General features: G+C 38.4%; 2 protein-coding genes across 2 annotated transcripts in view; one reads left to right on the forward strand and one right to left on the reverse strand.

Annotated features, from left to right (window-relative positions):
• The window catches only part of LOC128659948 (zinc finger protein 850-like), a 290,341-nt gene that overhangs the window by 139,281 nt on the left and 127,842 nt on the right, over nucleotides 1-23,218 (reverse strand). The gene's annotated exons all lie outside the window — the stretch shown is intronic.
• On the forward strand, nucleotides 13,476-15,710 carry LOC128659947 (oocyte zinc finger protein XlCOF6-like; the record flags this gene model as incomplete). Its single annotated transcript, XM_053713538.1, has 1 exon — nucleotides 13,476-15,710. A coding segment is annotated over one exon (783 nt), but the record flags the coding sequence as incomplete, so codon positions are not given.

Consider the following 23,218-nt stretch of genomic DNA (forward strand, 5'->3'; position numbering starts at 1 on the left):
TAAAGAAATAATGTGTACCTACTTGCAGTTTCAAACGATCCTTCTAATATATATATAAAATTTTGTTTTAAATATTTTTTTTTTTTTTAAACATTTCTTTATTCCAACAGTATAAATGAACAATCAATAGCGAGGAGAGAAAAAGAACAAACAAAAAGAGGGGAAAAAAAGCATAAATCACATTAAACAATTCATATATACATCATCTATACACCACGCAGAGTGTCTTTATGCAAGTCATGACATATGCCTAAGTATAGCTTCATTGAACAAAAATTATAAGGCATGGATCACAAGACTCAGTCTCCTCCTACTATACTCACATTATAACCTGAACTAAAAAATAATAGCTTTCCTCCTCTGCTCTACCTGTGTTACATACGTCTTTGGGATATCTGTATCCAATACATAGATTTATAGCTGAAAATCTAAATCAGAATCCTTCTTGAGAAATCCACACATACTGTTGGGGGTATTTTAACATTTCTTCCACCAACCAACACTAAATATAAAAAAGAACCCCACGCTTCCACTTCATTATGTCTACGTAGAATTAGTTGTTGAAAAACATTCCATTTTGTGATAGTGAGATGTCAATGTGAATTGTATTGTTAATGGATAAGATAAGATAACCCTCAACCATTTTGAAAAAAGACCTTAATTTTTTTATTATGTATAGATGATATGGTGAATTGTTCAAAAAGAATTTGGTAATATATAGCATGTGAGAAGCTCCCTATTGATGGTGCTACCTTGTTTTTCCAGTTCTTTAGGATCAAATTACGAGCTACCACAATTACGGTATTTATAAATTGATATTTTCTCCATTAGGACTTTGTGTTAAAAGGAAAAAAAATGTCTCTAGATTTGAGTTTCAGCCTACTTCCCAGCTTCCGATTAATCCAACATTCTACCTTGTTCCAGAACTGCAGGACCTTAAGACAAGACCAGAAACAGTGTATTAAGTCAGCGGACGGCTTATTACATTTACAACAGTAGTCGGCTCTCTTCAAATTCCATTTAATCATTTTCAATGGTGTAATGTAGACTTTGTTAAGTAACTTTATATGTCACTCTTTCCATGATACAGATATTTGTGTGTTCTGGATCCATTCAAAGCTTGTTTTAATTGTATCTCTAGTCACATCACTGTTCTCTTATTTTCCAGAGCTCTACTAATCTCTCTAAGACTAATTGCCCTTGTTTTGCCAACATGATCTTGTATAATTTCCTCTTTTATACATGCTCATGTAGGACACAATTTTAGTCCCTTCCAGTGTTTCCCTACCATGTCTTTTAAGCCCTTGTATAAAATGTTTAAATCTGCAAATACGCAAAAAAAACTCTTACTAGATAGATTAAACTCTCTAGACATACATCAAAGGATTTCAATGGTTGCTTATTATCCAAGCATTGATGGACATAGCTCAATCCTTTGTATGACCTAGTTTAAATACCTCTACTGATAGGCCAGGTAGGAATTTGGGGTTTCCCCTATTTGGAAGATAAGAAGATACTTAAAAATTTACGTTTAATGCTATATTTGTTTTTGCCACGCAACCACCACATTATATACTGTATTTATATTTTTTATATGTTTTGGAAGTTGTTTAGCTGGGCAATGCAATATAGCTTTTAACAGAAATGAAGAGATCAGTCCTTCTTCTAATGGTAGAGATGTAAGATAGTTTGCTTCTCTAATCCAGTCCACCGCAAAACGTGCTAACATTACCATATTGTATTTTTTAATATCCGGAAGGGCTAATCCTCCCTCTTCCATATTACATGTTAACTTTTCTATAGACAGCATATGTCTCCTCTTACCCCATAGAAAAATGGCACAATCTTTGTTAAATTTTTTGATATCTTGGTTATGTATAAATAACAGGACATTCTGTAGAACAGTGCTTTCCAAACTGTGTGTCCTTGACATATTAGTGTGGTCGGCGGCAGTGTGTAGGTCTGTCCCTGCTTCAGCACAATTTTTTTTTGAATGTAACATTTAAAAAAAAAAAAAAAATTTTGGTTTCTGACTTTCCGCCTGCCTGCTACGCATATCACGTGGTTGACACGTGATTGATACCTAGTGTGTCACAGATCATCTTAACCTATTGGTGCAGCTCAGTGGGAACTGAAACTATTCTCATTGGCGGCTTTGGTGGGAAAATTGGCTCCTGACTGCACGTGTAGTCTCCTCAATCAGCTTGTGACTGCATGTGTAGTCAGTGAGTGGGACTGCAGTATGTTTGCAGCGCGGGCAGTAGTCAGTCGGACTTGCAGAACTCTGAGGGCTTTTTTTTTTTTTTCAGAGGTGTGTACTGAATAGTAATTTATGAGAGGAATAGACTGTGACGATTTTCATCCAATTAGGAGACTGCTACCAACCACAACCAGGACTCAGATAAACTGAGGACACTGATAGGTTATCCTAGAGGCGTGCACTACAGCCTTCAGCTGATTGGTTTAGCATCTCCTTACCTAGGGGTTAAAAGGCAGCACCTGGCAGTGAATCAGGTTTGTCAGTTCACTTGCTGAATCACATTGAGAAAGGCTGTGCAACAGCTGAAACATGTTTGTGTAGTTCAACTTGTTTTTAAACTACTTTTATTACTCAACTTATACCACTTATAATTATTTTCTCTGACATAGGTGTGTCCGGTCCACGGCGTCATCCTTACTTGTGGGATATTCTCTTCCCCAACAGGAAATGGCAAAGAGCCCAGCAAAGCTGGTCACATGATCCCTCCTAGGCTCCGCCTACCCCAGTCATTCTCTTTGCCGTTGTACAGGCAACATCTCCACGGAGATGGCTTAGAGTTTTTTAGTGTTTACCAGTTTCAAAGAAGGAACGTTTGTTGCACAACTTGGATGTAGTTCGTGCTCTCAAATTTTACTTAGCAGCTACTAAGGATTTCAGACAAACTTTGTCCTTTGTTTGTTGTTTATTCTGGTAAACGGAGAGGTCAAAAAGCAACTTCTACCCTCTCTCTCCTTCTGGATTAAAAGCATTATCCGATTGGCTTATGAGACTGCCGGACGGCAGCCTCCTGAAAGAATCACAGCTCACTCCACTAGGGCTGTGGCTTCCACATGGGCCTTCAAGAACGAGGCTTCTGTTGATCAGATATGTAAGGCAGCGACTTGGTCTTCACCTGCACACTTTTTCTAATTTACAAATTTGATACTTTTGCTTCTTCTGAGGCTATTTTTGGGAGAAAGGTTTTGCAAGCCGTGGTGCCTTCCATTTAGGTGACCTGATTTGCTCCCTCCCTTCATCCGTGTCCTAAAGCTTTGGTATTGGTTCCCACAAGTAAGGATGACTGCCGTGGACCGGACACACCTATGTTGGAGAAAACAGAATTTATGTTTACCTGATCAATTACTTTCTCCAACGGTGTGTCCGGTCCACGGCCAGCCCTGGTTTTTTTAATCAGGTCTGATTAATTTATTTTCTTTAACTACAGTCACCACGGTAACATATGGTTTCTCCTATGCAAATATTCCTCCTTAACGTCGGTCGAATGAACTGGGGTAGGCGGAGCCTAGGAGGGATCATGTGACCAGCTTTGCTGGGCTCTTTGCCATATCCTGTTGGGGAAGAGAATATCCCACAAGTAAGGATGACGCCGTGTGACCGGACACACCGTTGGAGAAAGTAATTTATCAGGTAAACATAAATTCTGTTTTTGCTGCATTAACTGTTGCCTCATGCTACCCCTGACACCTGAAGCCGACGTTCCTGATATCGGCCAGGAATACAGGGGGGGGTGACATGATAGCAAGCAGTGCAGTAATTGTGGTGTACCTTTAGGTAATATATCTGTGTGGGTAATGATAGGTGATGTTTATCACCTTAGTCATTAATTTTTAAATAAATTCCTTAATAAAGATTATAGGTTTTAATACCAGTATATACATTTATTATTCGCTAGCAGATATTTCATGCTGTAATTTTACAGCTTATTACAAGCGATAGGTGTAAGAGTGCTTAATATCCCCTCTATACTCTCCCATTTCCTTTTCCTATTTTTTTATATTAATTTAAAGGGGCAGCACCGAGGCTATATACATTACCTCCTCGTATCCTATCTTTACTCATTGATACTGTGCCTATATTTGACTTAAAATAGAACTCTGAGGGCGGCAGCTTAAACGATGAGCTGAAGTCAGAAGTTAAGTGTGTGTTTTTTTTGCAGCTAGCTCCCAGTAGTGCATTTCTGCTCCTGCTCTTGATATATGGATAGAAGGGGAAGCTTAAAAATGCTTGATGATGAAATGCGAGTGTCTTTAGCGAATATTCCACCAAATATTCAGAAACTGTGTTCATCTCATCAACCTCATACAGCCAATAAAAAAATAAATAGCTATTAAACTTTTTTAATTCTTGCACATAAAGTACATAGTGTTACTTTTAAATACATTTTTTATTATATAATTTATGTATTTGCCCGTATCTCTTTAAACAGTTAGTTTAACCTCCTGTTTGCTAGTACAACTGAATTACTGTCGCAAAATGGATGTAGGTCTAAAAAGTGTGTCGCCAACATGAAAAGTATTGGAAAGCTCTGCTGTAGAATATACATTAATTGCAGGAACAAGATTTTTTTTCTCCCTGTTTTGCTTGCCATGTGCTGCTGGCAGCCATTTTACCTCACCTCTCTTGCTGACTCTGGTGCATACTGTGTGATGCTGCTCATTTCCTGCATTTCCTTTTATGGCCAGACTGGTGTACATCATCCGTGTGAGACAGGATGCAGTCTCAGAATTGTGATGTCATCCTTATTATTTAAAGGGGCCTCTGTTCAGTATGCTTTGCCCTTGCGATGCCTCAGACTTGTTTGTGAGAGGCTCCTGTGTATTACCTGGCTGTCTGACGTCCCTCCTGGTTCCTGATCCCTGGCTTGTTCCTGACTCTGTTGCTCTCCTTGTTCCTGATTACGGCTCGTCTGACTACTCTCTTTGGCTCCTGACTCGGCTCGTCTGACTACCAGCTCTGGTTTTGATTCCTGGCTTGTTATTTGACTTGTGGGACTTTTTATTATTTTTTGCTATTTATAAAGGTGTGATTATTTTTGCACTTCTCCGTCTCAGTCTGATTCCTTGCATTAGGGCCTTTGGTATATTTTTTTTTGTGTGTTTTCCGTGAATAGCAAACAAATCATCTGCATATAATAACGAAACTATTTTTTGTTCTCTATAGTGAAATACCTCTTATCTCCTTCCGCAGAGAATAGCAAGAGGTTCTATAGAGATATTAAATAATAAGGGCGATAGTGGGCAAACCCTGCCTAGTCCCCCTATTCAGCATAAAATTATGTCTGGCTACCGTTAATCATATAGAAGAGATTCAATGGTTTATACAGTGTCCTGATAAATTGGATAAAATGCCCAGAAAATCCAAACTTTTCTAAGGATGTATATAGATGGTCCCATATTATTTAGTCAATGCCTTTTCAGCATTGACTGCAATTATAGCAGCATCTTGGGTTAATCTGAGCTTGACCCTCTAGCCTTATCCCTATAATATTGAAGTACTAATGTAATTTTACGCATGTTTTTAATAGAAGATCTTCCAGACATAAAACCGGATTGATCTGCATGTATAATGTGCTCAAGACACAGTTTCAATCTATTAGCAATAATATGTGTTTAGAAGTTTATAGTCTGTGTTGAGCAGAGATATGGGTCTCTAGGATCCTGGATATAGAGGGTTTTTATCTTTCTTCAAGATTAACGTTATATTAGATGCCTGCAAAATATTTGGACATTTTTTGTGCATGATATGTAATATTGATTTAAAAGATTAGTTAATGTATCTGCTATCTCTATTTTTAGAATTTTATACATTTCTACAGGTATCTGGTCTGGGGCTTTATTACATTTAGCATAATCTATAGCTTCCATCACTTCCTCTTTAGTAACAGGACGTCTTCAGAGTATTTATGAGATCTTGTGAGGATTTACTTTATGCCAAAAGGTATTCTTATTATTTATATCCATTTCTCCAGCTGTGTATATCTCTTGATAGTATTTCAGAAAAGTCTCTTTAATCTTAGAAAGGTCAGTATATCTATTTTGCCCACTTTTAATAGCTTCTACTACATTATTTTTTTTCCCTAGCTTTATCCAATCTAGAGAGAAATTTAGCTGATTTACCTTGATGACCTTTATAGACTGCCTCACTTTCAACTCTTGCCAGGCAATCTTTTTTTTTAATAAACAAATCTCTTTCGAGTTTAGCTAATTTATACTTATCCCATACATTTTTACTAGGTTCATGTATATATCTTACGATATGCATTCTGCACCTTGACTAGCCAGCTGAATCTCTCTAGCCTTCGCCTTTCTCTTTTTATAATCATAAATGCTTTAATCTCACCTCTTAGGTAGGCTCTTAGCCAGGCTTTCACCATTTTCCAAAAAATCTCTATTTGTTCTCTATAGTTTTTGTATCAGCCAGTTGCAGAAATACTCATTATTTATTAAGAATTTGGGGAAAGAAGAAACTAGCCCTTTCATCTCATATATAACAATTATATAAATTGGGTTATAATGTTCAAAGAAATAATTTGCACCTACTTGCAGTTTCAAACGATCCTTCTAATATATATAAATTTCGTTTTAAAATCTCTAATGACTTAGGCTAAGACAGCCCACAAATATGGGCTGTACAATCGTCCGTATATTTCAACCAATAATATTCAGCTTTTATGAATCTAATTAAAACGTCTAGTCAGCATCTCGCGCATGCTCAATCTGATCCGAGCTATAAAAAGTTATTTCTTTCTTATGCCCACACAATAATAAGTTGCTCATTAATGCTAGGGAGATTCTATAGCAAACAGCACTCACCTTATTAGCGCAGCTCCGTCACCTGCTCTGCAATTTCAATACAGGAGAAACACAAGGTACGTATTCTCTGACGTGTCAGAAGCTTGCGCAGGCGCATCGCGGATAATGTCCGCCATATTGGTACCTGGTTTCTCATGCAGGATAGGGCTAGGTGATCAGGTACCCACGGAGTAGGTTTGGAAATCAGGGATTACTTGTGAATCAATTGCAGGCAAACAGGTAAGTTATTACAAAGTATGTGACTATTAATAAGTGTCTTATTTTTAAACGTTTTATCTATTTTTCTAACTTTGGTTTTTTGAGTTCAGTGTCCCTTTAAGCTATATGATATAATAGTCTGTATTAGGTTTTTTCAAATATATATATATATATTAACCCTTTCTTAGGCTTTTCTATATAACTATATTTTAAGCCTGTTTTAGGCTATTTTAAATCTAGCTATATTAAGCCTGTATTAATTTGTGCAGCGGTATCTGTTGACGCTATTTAAAATATCCGATAATAAAAATAAGGCTCTTTTAATTAATCTATTAGGCCTATTAAGGCTATATTCTGTAACTATTTTAAGCCTGGTATTAAGGCTCTATTAAATATAACTTTATTCAGCCTGCGTTTAGGCTATTCGAAATTCAAATTTTAGCCTGTTAAACTTTTCCTTCTTCCGAAGATGTCTTTTTGCTTAAATTTTTTTTACCTTTGCTGTCGCCCCATAAGTAAATCCTTTCCCCCTCTTTTGAGGTAGATCATAAACCCTCTCAACACACTCCAGAACTGTCTCTCATACTTCAGTCTCTTTCAGCCCAATACCAATGTCACTTTCGCCCTCAAGCGGCTTTGGAAGGCCTCACGCCCCTCTCCCGGGCGTCTCACTTAGGAGTATTGTTTTAATCTGTTTCTGTACTAACCAGCTTCTTTCTTAGTACTCCTCTAATCCTTTTACCTATTCTTTCCCTTGGAGGGATAATCTAGTCGAAGGTGAATATTGTATTGGTTTTGGCTATAACTATCTCTTTATGTATTTTGTCTATCTCCTCCAGTGCTGTGCTGAGAGTCCATGCAGACGCATGCCTGACCAGTGACTAGCTCGGTCAGTCATGCAAGCCGCTGCTCAGTGCGACACTGGTTTCTCATTGTGGTTTTATTTCTTTTACTTTCCTAGATTTATTCTTCCTTTGAAAAATTATTTCTTTCATGTAATTGGCAAGAGTCCATGAGTTAGTGACATATGGGATATACAATCCTACCAGGAGGGGCAAAGTTTCCCAAACCTCAAAATGCCTATAAATACACCCCTCACCACACCCACAAATTCAGTTTTACAAACTTTGCCTCCTATGGAGGTGGTGAAGTAAGTTTGTGCTTAGATTCTACAGTTGATTCCTCTGAGTTACAGGTGAATGTCAGAGGGATGTGAAGGGAGTATCACCTATTGAATGCAATGGTTTTCCTCACGGAGATCTATTTCAAATGTACTCTGTTATCAGTCATAGAGATTCATGTCCTACCTCCCTTATTCAGATCGACGATATACTCTCATATTCCATTACCTCTACTGATAACCGTTTCAGTACTGGTCTGGCTATCTGCTATATGTGGATGGGTGTCTTTGGTAAGTATGTTTTCATTACTTAAGACACTCTCAGCTATGGTTTGGCACTTTATGTATTTATATAATGTTCTAATATATGTATTTGTACTTATATTTGCGATGATTCAGGTTTTCAGTATATTTCCTTTTGCAGAAAGGCAGTTTACATATCTGGGAAATGTATTTTTTAGGAAAATTTATTTCTTACCTGGGTATAGTCTTTTTTTTTTTTCTTTTCATTATTTAAAACCCCATCCTATAGCCTCTTGGCTTTTTCTCTATCAGAGGGCTATGCTGTTTGCATTTATTTTCCCATTCCTGAAACTGCCATATAAGGAAATTGATAATTTTGCTTTATATGTTGTTTTTTCTCTTACATTTGCAAGATGTCTCAATCTGATCCTGTCTCAGAAATCACTGTTGGAACCCTGCTGCGATGATCACAGTTCTACCAAAGCTAAGTGCATTTGTTGCAACTTGTGGAGATTATATCTCCAACTGTGGTTTGTAATAGTTGTCATGATCAACTTTTACTGCAGAATATGTGTCCATCAGTAATAGTACATTGCTTGTTGCTGTTCCTTCAACATCTAATAAACAAGAGATACCTGTGAATTTAAAAGAATTTATTGCTTATTCTATTCAGAAGGCTTTGTCTGCCATCCCGCCTTCTAATAAACGTAAAAAAGGTCTTTAAAACTTCTCATAAAGCTTGATGAAATTTCAAATGACCAACAACATACTGAATTATCCTCCTGTGAGAAGATATTTTCTCTCACTTATCCCAGCAAATCCAATAAAGGCTCAGGCTTTCTCCTGAAGTGTGTTGCAGACCTGAAATTTTCAGGGGATAAATCATGCCAGTTTCCGTTTCTGGAACAGGGTCTGGGATTTTATTCAAATCTATTCATTGTCCCAAAGAAAGAAAATTCATTCAGACCAGTTCTGGATCTGAAAATTTTGAATCATTATGTAAGAGTACCAACTTTCAAAATGGTGACTATAAGGACTATTCTGCCTTTTGTTCAGCAAGGGACATTATATGTCCACAATAGGATGCAAATCTTCATATTCCGATCATCCATATCATTATCAGTTTCTGAGATTCTCTTTTCTAGACAAGCATTACCAATTTGTTGCTCTTCCTTTTGGCCTAGCGACAGCTCCAAGAATATTTTCGGTGCCTTACTCTCTGTATTCAGAGAGCGGGCTGTTGCGGTGTTTCCTTATTTGGACGATATCTTGGTACTAGCTCAGTCTTTACGTTCTGCAGAATCTCACATGAATCAATAGTGTTGTTGTTTCTTCGAAAACATGGTTGGAGGATCAATTTACCAAAAAGTTATTTGATTCTCAGACAAAGGTCACTTTTTAGGTTTTCAAATAGGATTCAGTGTCCATGACTCTGTCTCTAACAGACAAGAGACGTTTAAAATTGGTTGCAGCCTGTCGGAACCTTCAGTCTCAGTCATTCCCTTCAGTAGGCTATGTGCATGGAAGTTTTAGGTCTCATGACTGCAGCATTGGACGTGATCCTCTTTGCACGTTTTCATATGAGACCTCTCCAGCTTTGTATGCTGAACCAGTGGTGCAGGGATTATACAAGGGATATCACAATTAATATCATTCATAAATCCCAATGTTTGACTATCTCTGATTTGGTGGGTTAGATCATCCATTGTATAGTTCAAGGGGGCCTCTTTTTGTGCATTCCAACCTGGACTGTGATCACAACAGATGCGAGTCTTTCAGGTTGGGGAGCTGTTTTGGTAGGGGTTTGGAAATCTCAAGAGGCGAGATTACCATCAATATTTTGGAACTCTTCAGATTTGGCCTCTGTTGAAGAGAGAACCATTCATTTGTTTTCATACAGGACAAAATCACAACTGTGGCATATGTCAATCTTCAGGGTGGGACTCACAGTCCCCAAGCTATGAAAGAAATATTCAGATACTTGCTTGTGTGGAATCCAGCTCCTGTCTAATTTCTGTGGTTCATATCCCAGGTATAGACAATTGGGGAGGCGGATTATCTCAGCCGTCAGACTTTACATCCGGGGGAGTGGTCCCTCCATCCAGATGTGTTTTTCTCAGTTGTTCAGATGTCGGGTCTTCCAGAAATAGATCTGATGGTGATCTCCAAAATCATCATGGAGCAATTGTTTGTGCTGCTGGTGGCTCCAGCATGGCCTCACAGGTTTTGGAATGCGGATCTTGTTCGGATGTCCAGTTAGCGAACCTTGGGCCACTTCCATTAAGGCCGGACCTTCTGTCTCAAGATCCATTTTTCCATCAGGATCTCAAATCAATAAAATTTGAAAGTATGGAAATTGAACGCCTAGTGCTTAGTCATAGAGGTTTCTCTGACTCAGTGATTAATACTATTTAAAGGCTCATAAATCTGTTTCTAGAACGATTTATTATCGACTTATATTACATGGTTTTCTTCTCATAAATTCTCCTTGGCATTCTTTCAGTATTCCTAGAATTTTACAGTTTCTTCAGGATGGTTTGGATAAGGGTTTTGTCTGCAAGTTCCTTGAAGGGACAAACTCTCTGCTCTTTCTGTTTTTATTTCACAGAAAGATTGCTAAGCTTCCTGATATTCACTGTTTTGTATAGACTTTAAATCAATCTCTCCTCCTTAGAGTCTTAATTTGGTTTTGAAGGGCTTTACAGGCTCCTGCTTTTGAGCCTATGCATTCTTTTGACATTAAACTACTTTCTTGGAAAGTGGTTGTTTCCTTTTTGGCCATCTCTTCTGCTAGAAGAGTTTCTGAATTATCTGCTCTCTCTTCTGAATCTCCTTTTCTGGTTTTTCCTCAGGATAAGGCAGTTTTGCGAACTTCATTTACATTCATATCTAAGGTTGTGAATTCTAACAACATTAATAGAGAAATTGTTTTCTTTTTCTTGTGTTCCTAATCCTAAGAATTCTTTGGAGAGATCTTTACATTCTTTAGATGTGGTGAGAGCTCTGAAATATTATGTGAAGCTACTAAAGATTTCAGGAAGAACTATAGTCTATTTGTTATCTTTTCTGGTCCTAGGAAAGGTCAGGAAGGTTTCTGCTGTTTCCTTGGCATCGTGGTTAAAGCATTTGATTCATCAAGCTTATTTGGAGGTTGGGTCAAGCCCTGCCTGAGAGAATTACAGCTCATTCTATGAGATCAGTTTCCACTTCGTGGGCTTTTAGGAATGAAGCTTCAGTTGATCAGATTTGCAAAGCAGGCAACTTGGTCTACTTTGCATACATTTACTAAATTCTACTGTTTTGAAGTATTTGCTTCTTCGGAAGCAGTTTTTGGTAGAAAAAAGTTTTTCAGGCAGCTGTTTTCAGTTGATTCTTCTGCTTATGTTTTAAGTTTTTTTCCTTTGATTTATGAGAATAAACTTAAATTTTGGGTTGTTGGATTAATTTTTTTCAGCGGAAAATGGCTGTTTTTTATTTTATCCCTCCCTCTCTAGTGACTCTGCGTGTGGAGTTCCACATCTTGGGTATTGCTATCCTATACGTCCACTAGCTCACGGACTCCAATTGCCAATTACATGAAAGAAAACATAATTTATGTAAGAACTTACCTGATAAATTAATTTATTTCATATTGGCAAGAGTCCATGAGGCCCCACCCTTTTTATGGTGGTTATGATTTTATTGTATAAAGCACAATTATTTCCACATTCCTTTGTTGATGCTTTTTACTCCTTTCTTTATCACCACACTACTTGGCTATTCATTAAACTGAATTGTGGGTATGGTGAGGGGTGTATTTATAGGCATTTGAGGTTTGGGAAACTTTGCCCCTCCTCTGGTAGATTGTATATCCCATACGTCACTAACTTCATGGACTCTTGCCAATATAAAAGAAATGAATTTATCAGGTAAGTTCTTACATAAATTATGTTTTTGCTGTAAATATTATTAAGCTAAAACATTTTTTGACTGTTGTATAAGAAATTAAACAACCACAGCTGAAGCTTAATAGTATTGTAAAATCTCTGCTTCTTACCCTCTCCAAACATCTCAAACTGATTAATAGTCAGTGATAATTAAGACATCATGTTCTCACCCAACTTGTTGAGCATGAGTCGTGCAGGACTGCATTGTGCTTGCTTGTGCCATGTTAAATGAGGGATGGTGGATGCCACCTCTTTTGCCTGGAATACAGATGTACTTGTTCCCTGGTTGAGAACATTATGCAACATTCTTTGTCATTTTTTTATTTGTGATTTATAGGTAAATACATTAAAAATAAACAAAAAAACAAAAGACATTTTGTTGCATATAAACGAATAATATGATTTTTATTTAAATGGATTATATTATAAAGAATAAATTTGTTATTTTTCTTTATTTAATTTCTTTTTATGTAGACAAAAACATGAATAGTTCATATCCATCCTTCACTACAGGAAGCGTCAGAATGATACCACAGACTCCAACATTTTTTAGACACTAATGAATATTCACAAACATTGGGAGAAATCACAGCAAATATTAAAGAAGATGGGTGAATTGTCAGGAACTGGGCAGGCAATCATTATGTACAGAGAGTAATTAGTCATCAAACAAGTGGAAAAAATTGATGCCTTATCTAGTGAAATGATTATCCCTGAGGACAAAAACACAAACATTTACTGAGTTTTCAAAAAACTTTAAAGAAGAGAAAAGTCTACAGTCTAGCCAAATAATTCATACAAAGGAGAAACCTTTCAAATCTACAGAATGTGAGAGAAGCTTTAGTTATAAAGTCTCCTCTCCTAGAACACCACAACATTCACACAGGTGAGAAACCTCACACATGTCCTGAGGGTATGAAATGTTTTATACAAATGACAAAACGTATAGCTCATGAAAGGACCCACACTGGGAGAAACCATTTATCTGTACAGAGTGTGGATAAAAGTTTTACACGAATGGATAATCTGAAAACTCATAAAAAGAATCACACAGGAGAAAAGCCTTTCACATGCCCAGAGTGTGGGAAAAAGTTTTACAGAAAAGAGTTATCTGAAAACTCATGAAAGGGATTCATACAGGAGAAAAGCCTTTCACATGTACTGAGTGCGGCAAAAGTTTTAGAGAAAAGAGTAGTTTGAGAAAACATGAAAGGATTCACACAGGAGAAAAGCCTTACACATGTACAGAGTGTGGAAAAAGCTTTACACAAATGAGTACTCTGAAATCCCATGAACTGATTCACACAGGAGAAAAGCCTTTCACATGTACAGAGTGTGGAAAAAGTTTTACACAAATAAGTAGTCTGAACAATCATGAAATGAATCACACAGGAGAAAAGCCGTTCACATGTACAGGGTGTGGAAAAAGTTTTACAAAAATAAGTGATCTGAAAAAGCATGGAAGAATTCACACAGGGGAAAAGCCTTTCACATGTACAGAGTGTGGAAAAAGTTTTACAGAAAAGAGAAATCTGAAAACTCATGAAAGGATTCACACAGGAGAAACCCCTTTCACATGTACAGAGTGTGGGAAAAGTTTTACACAAATGGATTGTTTGAAAATGCATGAAAGGAGTCACACAGGAGAAAAGCCTTTCACATGTAAAGAGTGTGGAAAAAGCTTTACACAAATGAGTAGTCTGAAAAAGCATGAAAAGATTCACACAGGGGAAAAGCCTTTCACATGTACAGAGTGTGGAAACAGTTTTACACAAATGAGTGATCTGAAAAATCATAAAAGGATTCACACTGGGGAAAAGCCTTTCACATGTACAGAGTGTGGAAAAAGTTTTACACATAAGAGAAATCTGAAAACTCATGAAAGTATTCACAAGGGAAGAAACCTTTCACATGTTTAGAAAGTGGAAAAGGTTTTTATTGAAATCAGGTATCACAAAACACCAACTATTTACACACAAATAAACTTTATATACACAGTGTACAAACCTTTTCACAATTATCCTAAAGAGGACAAACTCTCTAAATAGAAGCATCAAAAGAGATGTTATTGTAAATAATACTTTCTAAAACCAGTTATAGAAGCCTCAGATTGGAAGTGCTCTCCTGCTGTCATCTTTTCCTTTATATATATGTGCACCTCAATTTCTCTCATATAAATGTGATAGAATCCAAACACCACACAGGAATATACAACTCTGTCCTCATACTGATCAGTTTACGCAACCATTCACCACCAAAACACCCCCAGTGTTTTTTATTAATATGCCAGTGTTAGGAGTTGTACATTTGATTTACATAGGGGAGAAAATAATTACATTTACAGAATAAAGGAGTCTTTATATGAATAGAGTGTTAGACAATTATATAAACAAGAACATCAGTCTCAAATGATTGACATCTAGGAGACATATTTAATGTGCACATCATGTGGATAAACCTTTTCTTATAGCAATAGATGCTTAGCATTGTACATGTTATATACCAGAGGAATTACTGAGGGGAAACTGATTTTATTTAATGAGACACAATATCAGTAACCGGTACATACGTGATCATAATCAGTTTAATTTAAATGGCTACTATAACCTACATGTAAACTGGGTATGTAATATGTGTATCATGTTCTGTAACTGGATATTATGTCTGTTAGATGTTTTCATGTTAGTTAGAAGCCACAAGAACTGATAATAGCACATACTGTATATACATGTGTATCGGCTCCAAAACAAAGTACCGGTATATATTTGTCTCAAATAAGCTGCTTACAAGCACAAGACTTGCATGTTAATTTACTTTGCCACCGCTATTTGCAATCAAGAGTTGCAGCTTATTTGAGACAAATATATACTTTGTTTTGGAGCCGATACACATGTATTAATATCTGTAATTGAATAATCTTTATGTGTATTCGCTCACAGTATTTTAGTTAAGTGATTATCTCACTTATGATATTTAATTAAATATATCGGTCTCTATATAATAATAACAACTGATAATATCTTTTGTCATTTCAAGTGCTACTTTTTATATCTGCCTTTGCATTTCACTTGATACCTTATAAGAGGGGTATTTACTAAATGCTATTTGAATTTATTTGTACATGATATTCTTTATAATACTGAGAAAGTAGTAATTTATAGTACTGAGTTTAAGCTACTTTTAACAGTGTGTGTAGGAGTCTGGCTGGAATCTGTTGGCAATTTTCTTAATAAAGATATTTAGTATGTATGTGCCAATTTGAAAGCTAATTTTTCTTTCATATATATAGGAATAGAGTTGGGCAATCTTTCTTTTTCTTGCAATTCCTTTTGCATTTCAAGTACATAACAATAATAAACTGATCTAACATATTAGGGCATCATTTGCACCTTTATAACTCTTTAATCAATAACGGAAATAATTAATACAAATTGTATTCTAGATAATCATTATCTTGGTTTATCACAATGTTATCTTCATTAAACAAGGACTCACAACAAGATAGCACAAAGCTAGATCTGACTAAAGGGACAGTAAACAGCTTGAGACTGTAATATAAACTGACTAATTATTCCTAGGAAAACAACTTTACCATATACTTTCATTGTCTAATAATATTGTTATATCAGCTGTGTGCCGGGATATTATCTGTGTGTCACAGATGTACAGTGACTAATAATGCAATAAACACATAGAAATAACTTCACTGACTCACTATTTAATGTCTAATAGTATTGTTATATCAGCTGTGTGCCGGGATATTATCTGTGTGTCACAGAAGTACAGTGACTAATAATGCAATAAACACATAGAAATAACGTCACTGACTCACTATTTAATGTCTAATAGTATTGTTATATCAGCTGTGTGCCGGGATATTATCTGTGTGTCACAGATGTACAGTGACTAATAATGCAATAAACACATAGAAATAACTTCACTGACTCACTATTTAATGTCTAATAGTATTGTTATATCAGCTGTGTGCCGGGATATTATCTGTGTTTCACAAACGTACAGTGACTAATAATGCAATAAACACATAGAAATAACTTCACTGACTCACTATTTAAAGGGACAGTCTACCATAGAATTGTTATTGTTTTAAAAGATAGATAATCCCTTTATTACCATTCCCCATTTTTGCATAAACAACACGGTTCTATTAATATACTTTTTACCTCTGTGATTACCTTGTATCTAGGAACCTTCTTCCAGCCCCCTGATCACATGACTGTGACTGTTTATTATCTATTGTCTTAAATTTAGCATTGCTTTGTGCTAAATCTTAAATAACCCCCTGTGCCTGAACACAGTGTTATCTATATGGCCCACGTGTACTTTCTGTCTCTTTGTGTTGAAAAGAGATTTAAAAAGCATGTGATAAGAGGCAGCCCTCAAAGGCTTAGAAATTAGCATATGAGCCTACCTAGGTTTAGTTTAAACTATGAATACCAGGAGAAAAAAGCAAATTTGATGATAAAAGTAAATTGCAAAGTTGATTAAAATGAAAAGTCCTATCTGAATAATGAAAGTTTAATTTATACTAGACTGTCCCTTTAATGTCTAATAGTATTGTTATATCAGCTGTGTGCCTGGATATTATCTGTGTGTCACAAACATACAGTGACTAATAATGCAATAAACACATAGAAATAACTTCACTGACTCACTATTTAATGTCTAATAGTATTGTTATATCAACTGTGTGCTGGGATATTTTCTGTGTGTCACAATCGTACAGTGACTAATAATGCAATAAAAACATAGAAATAACTTCACTGACTCACTATTTAATGTCTAATAGTATTGTTATATCAGCTGTGTGCCGGGATATTATCTGTGTGTCACAAACGTACAGTGAATAATAATGCAATAAACATAGAAATAACTTCACTGACTCACTATTTAATGCTGAAGTAGTTTAATGTTTATCCGCCCCTTGCTTGTGTTATGTCTGGGTGTCACTCCCTTTTGCTTCCGGTTGAATTATTGATCCGTATGCGGAAAGAGCATACCACTCGCTTGTGTTACTAGTCCCTTCCGGTCATGGTGAGTTTCCTTTGTTGCTTTCGGTATCCTCCGGTAGCTGCACGCCAACACTTCAGTGGTGCAAAGGGTCCCCACTGTTATAGTGATTCCACTATTCACTACATATAAACTGTAATAAACACAGCAGGGAAGAGTCCTATGGATTAAGGCGGCTTTATTCGAAAGATACAGCATTATTGTGACCACTTATCGTCAGACTTCTGATAAAGCGCTTGATCAGTGAAATGCATAAGAATGGTCCTGATAATGCTGCTCTCTTTCTAATAAAGTAGCTGTAATCCATAGGTCTGTTCTCTGACATTTGCTTTATTTATTACTTTTCCCTTCAATATTTATTTCGACCCATTTTCCTGTAATTTAAGTCTGAAAATTGGTTATTTTTCAGTCCTGAAAACTGAAAGTATACATAGCAGCATCATATATCTGTCCAGAAGTATCTTCTTTTTGATCCAGAGAGATACATCTTACTATACGGTATGTAATGTCAAGTTGCTATGAATATTTTCCTTTCCTTACGTATTTAATCTTTTTATTCCATAGAAAAAGAGGTTTGGTATTGCAATCACTATGTATACTATAAATAAAAAGAGAGAAGCGCTCAACCTGGGAATGAACAATAGCATAATAGCTTGTTCTATAGCTAGTTACCACCCAAGAAGCAGCCCCTTTTTCCTCAATATGTGCCTTTAACAGAGAACTTTCCTGAAGCATAACAGTCTGATCCTGACTTCACATTACAGTCCAGCTTCGAAATACCAGGCAATCCCTCTCTGAACTACAGAAACAGCAAAACCCCAGACATACATTTCAGCCTATTGTGGGCCTCGTCAGTGAGGTGCAGCCATATCCCTCTAGGCACACTGAGCAACGGGTCCATGTCTGGATTCCCACATCACACTTAGGGAGAGTTCCCTAAGTGTTATCGTTTGCATAAATAAAAAGAGAGAAGCGCTCAACCTGGGAACGAACAATAGCATAATAGCTTGTTCTATGGCTGGTTACTACCCAAGAAGCGCCTCTTTTTACTCAACATGTGCCTTTCACAGAGAAGAACTTTCCTGAAGCATTTCAGTCTGATCCTGACTTCATAGTACAAGTCCAGCCCCGAAATACCAGGACATCCCTCTCTGAACCAGAGAGACAGCAAAACCCCAGATATACATTTCAGCCTATTGTGGGCCTCGTCAGTGAGGTGCAGCCATATCCCTCTAGGCACACTGAGCAACGGGTCCACGTCTGGATTCCCACATCACACTTAAAGAGAGTTCCCTAAGTGTCATCATTTGCATAAATAAAAAGAGAGAAGCGCTCAACCTGGGAACGAACAATAGCATAATAGCTTGTTCTTTTTTTTTTTTTTTTTTTTTTTTTTAATTTTTAAAAGAGCTTTATTGAGAAAAATAAACTTTCATAATACAAATGATACATTTGCAATGACAGACACCATTTTACACCATTAAGAAAGTAAAATAAAAGAAAAATTCTGATGTTAATAATATGTAACAGTCTAAGAGACCCCTATTACATGGGTCACATTATGTAAAATAAAAGAAAACATCAGTCTGCTACTAGCGAGGTGTCAAACAAGATGTCGGTAAATGATTAGCTCTTTACATACATTTTCAAGAATTTTCTAGCAACTAATGACATGTCTTTTTAAGATAAAGACACAATGCTTAAGTAACAAATATAAACACAAACAATTCAGGTCTAAAAGAAGAAAGATATACAGATATGCGAGGTGTTACCCGGGTCACAGCACAGCTCACTAGTCTAAGTACTCCAATCCCCCTAGTATATACACAGTCAGGGGGGGACTAGAGGGAACCGGGGGCAGGTCAGTGGCTGTATGAGAAGCAGGGGAAAAGGAAAGAAGGGGAAGAAACTAGGAGGGGTAAAGAGAAGGTGAAGGGGAAAGAGATATCAGGAAGGGTAAGGAGAGGATGAGAGAAAAAAAAAAAAAAAATTAGGGCACAGGACATCCATCACCCAAGGATCACCTCCCAACCCAAGTTCCAGAACTCTCACTCATCTCTCTGTTCCGGGGCCCTCCCATAGCAGCAACATTTCCGTGTATGCATCCATTGTCGCGGTCTTCACATAATGATATTTCTCCAAGAGGAGTGTATTTTGCACATTTTGTCTCCAGTCCGCAAGGGTAGGTATCTGGGGGGACTTCCATCGTTGAGGTATCAGGTTCTTAGCCCCCGATAACATCAGCATCAGGAGGCTCCTTTTAGGCTTATTTTCTATTTTGTCAGGGAAATGAAATAGCAAAATTTCTGGGATTCTTGGAATTTCAAGGTCAAGTAGTTTCTGCATCTCCCGCCAGACAGAGGACCAGAAGTCCAGCAGGAGCGGACAGTCCCACCAGATATGCAAGATCGTACCAGTGCCACCGCACCCCCTCCAGCACTTCTCTGAAGCTCTCGGGTAGATTGCTCTGAGTCTAGACGGTGTGAGATACCACCGGCTTAGGAATTTATAGTGCGATTCTTGCATACGAGCAGAGACTGACAATGTCTTTACGGCACGGAAAATCCGCAGCCATGCCTCTCTAGAGAGCTCAGAGTCTAGCTCCCGATGCCAAGCTCTTGTGTAGTTTGGAAGGGGGCTGTCTCTAGGCTGTAGAAGTAAAGTATAGACGCGGGAGACCAAGTGTCCTACCGCAATACCTTGAGTACATAGAGATTCAAAGGGGGAGGGGTCTCTCATCAGTTGCAACTTGTGTTTGTGAGTGTTGATAAAGTGTCCTATTTGCAAGTAGGTAAACCAAGTCAAAGAGAGATCCGGGTAGTCTGACAAGATTTCATCTTTCGTTTTCAGTCGTCCCATATGGACAAAGCTGGCCGCCTTATTAACAAAGGGGGGATTCCCCTCCAAGGGCGCCCGAGATTGTAAGGGCAAATCAGGATTGCCAAAGATAGGCGTCAGTGGTGAGATTGGGGTGGAAACACGAGAGTCAGTCCGCAGTGTGGCATCCCAAGTCAAAAAGAGCTCCTCCAAGAGGGGAAACCCCATTATTTGTGAGGGCCTGTGTTTGCTATTTGTCCACAGTAATGGTGTCAGGTCACTAACCTGGAGGATCTCTTTATCTGTGGAAATCCAATCTTTTTGTGGGTTTCCCTGACACCACTCGACCACTCTCTGTAAAATAACTGCTTTTCTGTAAAGTATTATGTCTGGAAGGGCCAAACCACCCTCCCCTCTTGTCTTGTACATCGTCCGCCTACTAACCCTCGGTCTAGTCCCCTGCCAGATGTATTCCTCGATTAGATTTTGGAACTGTGGGAGGAAGGCATGTGGGAGCGGAATGGGCAATGTCTGGAGTAGATAAAGCAGTCTAGGGAGGACGTTCATCTTCACCACCCCAATCCGTCCCAGCCATGATATGTTTTTATGTTTCCACGCAGAAAGGTCGGCCGCAACCTCACGTCGGAGTGCTGCATAATTTGACTCAAATATGTCCTGGTTGGAGACAGCAAGATAAACTCCCAGGTACTTAAGATATCTATCTTTTATCTGAAATGGGCTATAATCCCTTAACCAGTCCTTGTCAGATTGTTCCAAGTTGATCCCTAGTACCTCTGACTTGGTGGCATTAAGCAGGAAGCCAGAGACATTTCCGTATCTAGCGAATTCCTGCAGGAGGGCGGGGACAGATGTCCTCAAGTTATTCAGGGTGAAAAGCAAGTCATCCGCATACATACTTATTTTATATTCCCGCCCTCCTATCATATAACCCGTTATTCCGCAGTTGTCACGGATATTGCACGCCAGTGCTTCAACCGAGATGGCGAACAGCAGGGGAGACAGAGGGCACCCCTGTCTGGTCCCATTGGTAATGGCAAATGGCTCAGACAAAAGACCATTGACCCTAACCCGTGCAGTAGGCCCAGAGTAAAGGCAGAAAACCATCTCCACGAACCGCTCACCAAAGCCCACCCTCTTCAGGGTATTCTTAAGGAACTGCCAGCTCACCCTGTCGAAAGCTTTTTCTGCATCGGTTGACAACAGGGCGAGCGGCAGCCCTCCTTTGGCCGAGTGTGAAATCAGCTGTATAATCTTAAGGGTGTTATCCCTGGCCTCTCGACCAGGGACAAAGCCCACTTGATCCAAGGCAATCAGACCAGGAAGAAACTTATTAACTCTATTTGCCAGCACCTTTGCCAAAATCTTGACATCGGCGTTTAGCAAAGAGATCGGTCTGTAGCTTTGCGGTCTATCGGGTGGTTTACCCGTCTTCGGGATCACCGTTATATATGCCGCTAGCATAGAGGTAGGCAAAGCCCTCCCTTCAGATAAAGAGTTGAACATGGATTGCAAGTGTGGTAATAGGATGGGCAGAAAGGTCTTATAATATTTCGAGCCTAGCCCGTCCGGGCCAGGGCACCTCCCACTTGGAAGGCTTTTTAGAGCATCCTCTATCTCCTCTCTGGTCAGAGAGGAGTCAAGGAGATCAGCTGCCTCTGAGTTCAGCTCTTTCAGTTTCGTGTCTTTGAGATATTTTTGAGCCATAAGATCCCAGGAAGAACCTGCAGCTTCACAAGCAGTCTCCGTGGGCGTTAAGTTATAAAGACCGCTATAATAATGCCGGAAAGTTTCCGCTATGCCAGGGCTATCCCTATGGACCTTGTCCATGTGATCTCTCATGGAATAGACATATGCCTTAAGCTGGGATCTCTTAAGTGTTCTCGCTAAGAGTTTCCCGGCTTTGTCTCCACCCTCATAGTACTTCTGATTTAACCAGATTGCAATTTTATGGTTTTCCTCCTGGAGGAGCTGGTTAAAATCTTTTCTGGCCTGAGTCAGTTCAGTCTCCCTAACTCCATTTAAGGGGTCCTTTCTGTGCAAGTCCTCTAATGACTTAATTTCCGAAAGCAAACGGTCGTATTTGTCTCTCCTCTCTTTCTTCAGTCGTGCTTTATGTTTAATGAGATGACCCCTGATAACACTCTTATGAGCCTCCCAGATTGTCGTAAGGGGCAGTTCGTCCGTCATGTTTAGTTCAAAGTATTCTAACATTTGGGTTGAGATATCCGCGACAATGTCAGGTACATTCAAAAGAGTGTCGTCTAACCTCCAGGTAAATGAGGTAGGTGGTGTGTCAGGCCACATCATCTGAAATGCAACCGGGGCATGATCTGACCATGTGATTGGGGCAATCTCACTACTCTGTATATATTCAATGCCTTGCGAGTCTACAAAGAAATAATCAATGCGTGAGTACTTCTTGTGCGGGCTAGAGTAGAATGTAAATTTTTTATCAGTCGGATGTAGAGTGCGCCAAACATCATGCAGTAAATGGTGTCTAAGTGTAGCATTTATGTGTTTAATTACAAGATGTGGCACGCTTGAGATACCATTAGATGTGTCTTGTTTAGGGATAAGAGGTATATTAAAATCCCCTCCCATAATGATTACCCCCTTGGCATGATCAAGCAGTCTACCCGAGATAGTTTTAAGAAAAACATGCTGAGCGACATTCGGGGCATACACATTGACCATTGTCACTTGAGCGCCATGGAGTGAGCCCACCAACATGAGGAACCGACCTTCCCTATCCCGATGGGTCTCTTGTATTTGAAATGGTAATCCTTGACGAATCAGGATACCAACTCCATTTTGTTTGCGGGGGCCAGAGGAGAAAAGAGCTGTCGGGTATCTATGACTATGCCATTTCGGCTCCCTCTGCCTAGCAAAGTGGGACTCCTGTATAAAAATCACATCCCCATTCATTTTGTGTAACTCCCTCATGACTATTGAGCGTTTGCCCGGGCTATTCAAGCCCTTCACGTTTATCGTCAGAAATCTCAGAGGGTGAACC

The sequence above is a fragment of the Bombina bombina genome, chromosome 5 (assembly GCF_027579735.1).
Source record: "Bombina bombina isolate aBomBom1 chromosome 5, aBomBom1.pri, whole genome shotgun sequence".
NCBI lineage: Eukaryota > Metazoa > Chordata > Amphibia > Anura > Bombinatoridae > Bombina > Bombina bombina.